Source organism: Phyllostomus discolor, chromosome 12 (genome assembly GCF_004126475.2).
Source record: "Phyllostomus discolor isolate MPI-MPIP mPhyDis1 chromosome 12, mPhyDis1.pri.v3, whole genome shotgun sequence".
NCBI lineage: Eukaryota > Metazoa > Chordata > Mammalia > Chiroptera > Phyllostomidae > Phyllostomus > Phyllostomus discolor.
In genome coordinates, this window is record NC_040914.2 from 53,115,243 (window position 1) to 53,123,358 (window position 8,116).

An 8,116-nucleotide genomic window follows, 5' to 3' on the forward strand; every position below is an offset into this window, starting at 1 on the left:
TGGCCCTACCGACGAGGCCAGAAAGACCCCACAAGAGGGCTCCGTAGTGGGAGGCCAAGTTTGCCTCCAAGCACATGGAGACTGTGGCAAGGGGAGTCAGAAAGGACAGGGCCCCGTGCTCCCCAGAACCTGGGACCCAAAAAGGATTAGGTTGAGCTTAAAAGCAAGGAACCCAGAGATGAAAATTCTTCCCAGTATTTACTGCTGATGCATGCACCCTGAGCAGGACCCCAGGACTGGTCTGCAGGCCTGAAATGAACAAATGGGTTGTGGCTGAACCAACCTGACAGGTTGTAACAGGCCCAGGTAATAATAATAATATTAATAGCAATAACGCTAATAATATTTATGTGCCAGATTCTGAACTAAGCACTCAACATGCTTTCTCTCATTTAACCCCGATGACGACAGCACTGTAGGGTTGTCCTTTTCATTATTCTGACTTTGCAGATGAGTAAACTGAGGCTCCGAGGGGTCAACACCTGGCCCTGAGTCATGTGGCGAAGAAGGAGCAGAGCCCGGATTTGAACCCAGGCCACTGGACTCCAGATCTCAAGCTCTTGAGTGCCCATGGTGAGCGACAAGGTTCTCTAAATCTCTTCAGCAAGAGCCACGGAAGACAGCCTGGACGTAAAGCTGTGGATTGAGCCACTTATTCACCACCAGCCCGTGAGCACTTCTCCAGTGCACACCGTGTGGCGGCACCCCGTGCGCCTGGCCACAGGGCTGCTGAGACGAGCGAGCACAGCCTCTGTTCTTGAGACCCTTGTGGTCTAGAGAGAGAGAGAGCAGTTTATAAACTAGCACAACAGAGCCAACAGCCCCAGGCTGCTCCTAGGGAGCCATGAGTGTCCAGAAGGTCCGAAGGGAAAGGATGGCCATCCCAAGAGCAAAGCAGGGACCGGGGTGTGGAGTCACGGCCACACCACATGGCTGCACCTCCGCCCTGAGGCCATGAGTCCCAGAAACTCCTTCCCGGCAGAAAGTGCAGGTGCGGGCATTGCTCGTGTGTTTACGAGAAGGGGAGAAGGTGCGAAGCCTGTCCCTTCTTGTTCTGTGAGCAGCGGAGCGTTCGCCGCTCCCTTGGAACAGCCTGTCCCACTGCGCCAGGAGAACCACCTGACTGACGCCTAAAGGAGAGGCCACAGCTGGGGAAGGAGCTATGGAGGGTGCAGTGGCTCGAAGAAGCCACAACGGCGGCGACATAACAACAGACAAGCCCTTGTGGGCAGATTGCTCCTTTGTAGAAGGGCCCTTAACTCGGGACCCCGGGGGGGGGGGGGGGGGCCGCCAACAGCATTTAGGAGACCCACTAAGTCCTGGAACATGTGAGAAAGTGTCGTGTGTTTGCGCATTTGTTTTCTGGGTCGAGGGTTTAGAGTTTCCATCAGATTTTAAAGGGCTCCCGGACTCCTCCCAGGAGGCCAAGGGTCACGTCTCCGAAGAAATAGTTATTCTCTCAGTGTGGGTGTGAGCTGCGCCCGCCTGCCACTGCACGTTCTCGGGGTGGTGTGTGTGCTCTTGTCTTCCACGCAGAGACGAGGAGCTGGGCCGGAGAAGATGCGCCAAGGTGCGAAGGGGCCTGCGGATGCGGGAAGGGGCCTATGGATGCGGGAAGGGGCCATGTAAAAGTGACCGGTCCGCCCGGGGCGCAGTTCAGTGTGGACCCGATTGCTCCACGCACCGCCGTTTGCACAACCCTGAAACTGGGCGATATCTTCCCACCAGGAAACTGGGTTTTGCTATTATTCCATCAGGCCGCTGGGCAACATCAGAGCATCTGTCGCCCGAAGAAGAAACGATTCCTGGTCAGGGACTGAGGAAGGCAGCGCACAGGCAGTGAGCGCACAGGTAGTGGTTGCAGGTAGTGAAGAGGGAGGAGGGGCGGCTTTGACAAGGGTACAGGCAAAGGCCTCTCTCTCCCTGGGCTCACTCGGTCAGGCCAGCCCTTCCAAGGCATCATCATTATTATTATTATTATTGGTGACGCGGCACACCCACGCTGCAGCAGGGAGACGGGCTGGGGCTGGGCTGGGAACGCAGGCCCAGGAAGGTGGTTCCAGCCTCTGGGCTCTGAGAGCAGCCCTGCCCACCCCCCCACCCCCCCCCCGTGGGTTTCCTGAGCTGAGACGTCCTCCTGACCTTGTGAACCACGAGCTCTATTTTTATTCACCCTCGGCTCCCAAGGGCCCAGCACAGTGCTGGCCCCAGATGTTGTTGAATGAATGAATGAATGAATGTGCCTGGGTCCCCTACTAGACTGTGAACTCCCTTCTGGCAGGAACCACTTTGGGATCATGACAATATTGCCCTACCTAGCCCTCCCCGGGGCCCTGTGACCCCTTCCTCTGCCCTAGACTCTCAGCTCAGACCCACAGTTCCATGGGTCAGCCTGAGACCCTGGTGGTCCCTAGGAGTAAGTGATGGAGACCCTAGTAACCTGCAAATGGGGAGGGATTATCCCCACAGGTTATGGCAGCCACCCCCCACCCCCGCCCGGCCCATTTTGTTGTTGTTGTTGCCTTTCTGAATGGTGACGGCATTTTTCAGCAGAGGTCCTCAGTATCCACACGTGGGAGAGTCATGCCTTTGCCACTCACCATTCATTTGTTCACTTCTATGCTCACTCTCTCATTCATGTCTTCAGTCATTCACCTATCCATCTGACGGGTTCATTGACTCATTCATTCATTCATTCACTCATTCATTCCACATCCTCTAGACATTGTGCAGAACATTGTGTGGACATAGCGATGCTTCAGACACAGGTCTTGCTCCTGACAGCTCCCGGGCTAGGGTGAGGGACACAAAAGTCATGAACACGCACAGTCACACAGAGCAGAACGGAAGGTAGCAAATGCCACGAGAAATGTGCAAACACATCTCTGAGGGGCCATGGAGGGAGAGGTATCCCCCAGCCAAGAGAGGGAGAGATCAGAGGCGGCTTCCTGGAGGAGGTAGGACCAGCGGCAGCTCCAGAATTTCTGCACGGAGAGAGGGTGCGTATGGCAGCCGGTGGGGAAAGCGTGAAGTTCATCTGGCACGCACTTTGCGTAAGACTGAAAAGTAGTCAGCTGCTATGTCAAAGAATGGGGTTATGGTAGAGACCAGGGGCTGGTTGAATCTCCCCCAAATTTCTTCTTGCTTTCACTACCCAAGAGCTGGAGTGGAAGCACATGCCTCGGTCTGTCGGGAGGATCTATTTGAACGGGAGGTGATAAGGAGAAATGTGAACACCTGCCAGGAGCGCAGGCCTGGGAAAGTTCAAGGCAATGACAGAGATCCTGGAGCGCCCAGGTTTTGGTGGAACAGGTAGAAGGAAGTAGTAGGTGATGAACTTGGAAAGGTCAGTTGAACTTGAAAGGCAAGGTTAAAATATAGGGCTTCATTTTACTGCTCATATTTGTTATCTTCCTTTTCTTAGGTAAGTCCCTTTAACATTTCCTATAATAAGGGCTTGGTGATGATGAACTCCTTTAACTTGACCTTACTTGGGAAGCACTTTACCTGCCCTTCCATTCTAAATGATAGCTTTGCCGGATAGAGTCATCTCGGATGTATGTCCTTGCCTTTCATGACTTCAAATACTTCTTTCCAGCCCCTTCTTGCCTGCAAGGTTTCTTTTGAGAAATCAGCTCATAGTCTTATGGGAACTTTTTTGTAGGTTATTCTCTCCTTTCCTCTTTCGGCTTTTAAGATTCTCTCTTTGTCTTTAATCTTGTGACAACAAACTCACAACTATCAACAAATGAACCTAAAAAAAATAAAAGAAAGAAAAACAATGAAAACAAAAACTAAGCAAACAACTACAATAGGAACAGAATCAGAGAAATGGACACCACATGGAGGGTTTTCAGTGGGGAGGGGGAAGGGAGGAAAAGGGGGGAAAGGTACAGGGAAGAAGAAGCATAATTGGTAAGAATTAAATAGATGGGGAGAGGTCAAAAATGGTATAAGAAACAGAGAACTCAAATACTTATATGTGCAACCCATGGACATGAGCTAAGGGGGAGGGGAATGCTGGAGGGTTGGGGGATACAGGGTAGAGGGGGGATAAGGGAATGAATACTGGGAAAACTATAAAAGCATAATCAATAAAATATACTTTAAAAAAAGATGTAGGACTTCATTCAGCAGCTGTGGGGAGCCACAGAGGTTTGGGGCAAGAGAGTCCCATGGCCTGTGCTGCTTTCAGTGATACCTCTCGGGCCGGTGCAGAGCATGGACGGCGGGGGTCGGGGGGGTTGGCGAGACCACGGGAGTCTATTCCAGGCCCCTCCCTGTGTTTACAGGGGCAGAACGAGAGTAAAACTGGGGTCCACATACCACTTGGCTACAAGATTCGAAAGTTGTAAGTCCAATTAACAAATAAATGGAATAAGTTCTATTCTCTTACCTTGACAAAGTGAAGTTCAGGGTAACCCGGATGGCCAAGTTCAAATGTCTGATTCTCAGGTGCCCACACTGGAACGCAGAGGTGCCAGATCTGCCCAGTGGCTCCGATCCCCAACCTGTGGCCCATGTCCCTTCTCCTCCCACACCTAGCTTCTTCCCTCACTGCGAGAGGCCTCACGCACACTGGTGGGCACCCAGCCCACACATCCAGATTCTGATTGCCCCCTCCCCGGCAAAGAGCCACCCCCAGCCACCCCTCAGGCTGAGAGGGACACACATGGGCTGTGCACGTGCCCTTGGGGACCTAGGGAGGAGACGGAGCCAACCCTTGGCAGCCAGTGGGCTTGGGATGAGTACTGGCTCCTCCGTGCGTGCCCTGGAAGGAGAGGTTGCACGTGGCCCTGACTTTGGACCTTCTCAGCTATGGGGCCTGGGACCCACATCCAGAAGAGGGTCTGCGTGGGGCCTTCCACCTCCCAGAACCTAGGATCGGCCCCTCCTGCCCACCCAGGGGAGACAGAAGGGGACCCTGAGCCAGGGCGGGAGCAGACCCCGGCGAAGGAGCAAACAGAAGTGGCAGGTAGCAGAATGCATAGGACAGGGACACTCAGTGGATGCAGCTGCCAGCTGGAGCCCTGCAGGTGCCAGAGAGCTCGGTCCTGGATCCCTGACACCTTAGCAGGTGGGCAGGTCGGTGGGGACAGTCACCTGCATACCTCATAACGAAAAGCCACTTCAATGATTATACTGCTCTTGCCCTCCTGTGCCCTTCTGCTGCTTGCGCTCCCCAACCCCCAGCCCGTGGTATCTGGCTGGGCCGTGTGCACGGCGTCTGGCCCCAGGGAGAGGCGGGGTGAACCTGCACCTGCAGCTACACGGCTATAAATAGGCAGCCTCCGGTAGCGGCTCACTCGGCCTGCCTTCCCCAGCAGAGACAGCGCTGGAGCCTCCCGGAGACCTGGACCATGGACCCCAGGGAATGCTCCTGCATGGCTGGTGAGTGAGGATGCCCGCACTTGGGCTCCCTGGAGCCTCCTCCAGGGAGCCTCCCGGTGTCTGATTCACGCTTCTCTTCCCGCAGTGAGGAGCCGCCAGTGGTGCTGGTTTCAGACTAGGGACCCTGGGGTAGCGCCCACTCTCCTTTGGCTACCAGCCTGATTTACTAGAAGTGATAGCCTGGCTCCAGAATGATTGTGGGGGTGTCTAGCATCAGGACCCCCTAACGGCTGCCACCAGGACAGGGGTTCAAGAGCTCAAGCCCAGAGCCTGGCTGCCTGGTTTCAGCCCATCACAGCCATCACTTCTAACACTCACCATTTCCAGGCCTCCATTTCCTCACCTGAAGACTAGGTTGCTCACCCCCGACCCCGTGCCCACCTCCCAGGGAAGCTATGAAAGTGCAGGAATCATACAGGACCAGCAGGTGTCCGGGGAGTCGTTAGAAGTGCATGGGGACTCCCGCGTCTGTGACACCGCCTAATGCCACAGAAGGCCGTTGGCCGGGAGGAGGGGGCCCGGAGTTCAGAGCCATCCCAAGTTTTATGGCCTTGAGACACGGTATGAAGAAGTCCCTCCGGCCTCTGTGGTCCTTCACAGGATGTGTCTGTGCCAAAAACTTGCCAGAGACAGGAGCTTCCAGCATCTCGCAATTCAAAGCACTAGGTGGGGTGATTTTATAAAGTGAGATGGTTGCTGTGATGTGGAAACAGTAGCACCTGTGGCTCTCACTTGGGCTCGTTGATGTCCTTTGCTCTCCCTCCCAACCATTCAGGGCTCCCCCTTGCCTGGGACCTGGGCAAAGTGAGGGGGGTACAAAGGCTCCCATGGTCCCTGGGAATCCCCGAGCCTGGGAGAGTCCGCCTCCTCCCATGGTTCTCAGCCCTGATTCGACAGCAGAATCACGTGTTGTTGTTGTTTTAAAATACCAACTCCCTTTCCCCACCAAGACCTTTGACTCAGAACATGTCAAACTCTGGCCCTAGGAATCTATATTTTTACGAGGATTCTGGGGGTCGCTGAGGCAGCCACCCCAGTTTCCCTGCGTGGACTGTGACTGGGAACCCCTGGATGGTCCTCGCCACTTGCGGGGATGCTCGGCCGTGTCCGTGTCCCCCTGTCCAGCACCGCCCAGGGAGAGCCGGGGATCCTGCCACTGTGGCGGTCTGCAGTGCGCCCGGTGGTCCCTGCTCCGCCTCAGTCCTCACGGGTACGACGGCTCTGGCCTCTCTTCCAGGAGGAGCCTGCCTCTGTGGAGACAACTGCAAATGCACGACTTGCAACTGTAAAACATGTCGAAAAAGTGAGTATGGCCACCAGGGCACCTCAGGCCCGGAGCTGGGAAAGTCTGTTACCTCCGCCCTCAGCCCTCCAGCCACGGGGGGAGGAAGGGCCTCTGGGTGCCTTTTACCCACTTGGGAGCGATCTGAAACGAGAGCTGGGCTCCCCGGGGCTGCAGCCCACCTGGCGGTGAGGGCATCCACAGTGTCTCGGGGGTTCGGAGCAGGAACAGGGCTGAGGGGCGGTTCCAGCCTGCCCAGAGGTGAAGGGAGAGAGCCCTGGGCTGGAGTCAGAAGCTCTGGGTTTGGGTCCCGGATCAGCCACTGTCCAATAACCTTGGCCAAGCCCCTCCCAGCCTCTGGGCCTCTGATGGGCTCTGCCTGGCCTCTGAGATCCCCCCCCCAGCTCCGGCGTCCCACAACTTCACATCCCTGGGTGGTCATGACCTTGGGCTGAGCCTCTGGCAGGCTCCTCTTTTCCCGCTTCCTCCACGTGGTGGGAGGGGAAGGGGTAAGACAGCAGTGTGGACCCAAGGCTGACCTGTCCGTCTCCCCACCCCTCCAGGCTGCTGCGCCTGCTGCCCGCCGGGCTGTGCCAAGTGCGCCCAGGGCTGCATCTGCAAAGGGGACTCCAGCAAGTGCAGCTGCTGCCACTGAGACGCAAGGGCCTCGCCGAGGGCGAGGCCCGGGAAGCGTCTGCATGGAGTGCTAGCAGAGAAGTGGAAAGGATTGTACTTTTTGTATATTCACCCCAACACGGTGGCGGTGACATTCCTGTGAAGTGCTTGAAGCAATAAAGTTTTTACTCTTGGTTGTCTGGTGGGCAGAGAGCTGTTTTACCCTAACCCGGAGGGACCTCGAAGGGCTGACTCCAGTGCGGAGACAGCGGTGGCCAGCCTGCGACCCTTCTGCACGCGGCCGCTACCCGCAGGGTCCTGCACCTCTGCCTGGGGGCTGTCCCCTGCCACCTGAGCTTTCCTGATGCAAGCACAGGGTAGGCTGGGGGGACCGGGGAAGTCAAGGCCACTGGGAACAGCCCTTAACGGATGACAAACAGGAATTAGTAGATAAAATAAATACCCTCGGTATCTTCGCCCTTACAGTGGGACAAACCTGAGACCCGGGCCACGCCATCCCCCAGGGGTCCCCAGCAGCCCTGAGCCCCAGTGGCCCACTGCAGTGGCCTGGCCATTGACACACCCCATACCAGCATCCTTCCTTCTCTGTCTCACTTCTCCGTTCTCCCACCAGTGCCTCCTGGGGTTCCCACCCTAAGACACCACTTGTACACGGTCTGCGTGGGGCGTAGCCCAGGTTTAGCCAGGCTCTCCAAGCATAGTGTCGGCCCAAACACCTCGTGGTGTTCATGGTGCTGTTCGAGGGACTTCAGCATTGAATCAGCTATAGGGGGTCAGTGCGGATCTGGTGCAGATCCTCGAGGCCAA

At 56.1% G+C, this 8,116-nt stretch overlaps 1 protein-coding gene across 1 annotated transcript; it reads left to right on the forward strand.

Moving 5' to 3' along the window:
• The first annotated feature begins 5,235 nt into the window (after positions 1–5,235).
• MT4 (metallothionein 4) lies at positions 5,236–7,485 on the forward strand. The gene is made up of 3 exons (XM_028502082.2): positions 5,236–5,391; positions 6,629–6,694; positions 7,237–7,485. The coding sequence occupies exons 1-3, from the start codon at positions 5,361–5,363 to the stop codon at positions 7,326–7,328; spliced, it is 189 nt and encodes a 62-aa protein (XP_028357883.1). The 5' UTR covers positions 5,236–5,360; the 3' UTR covers positions 7,329–7,485.
• Positions 7,486–8,116: the final 631 nt, after the last annotated feature.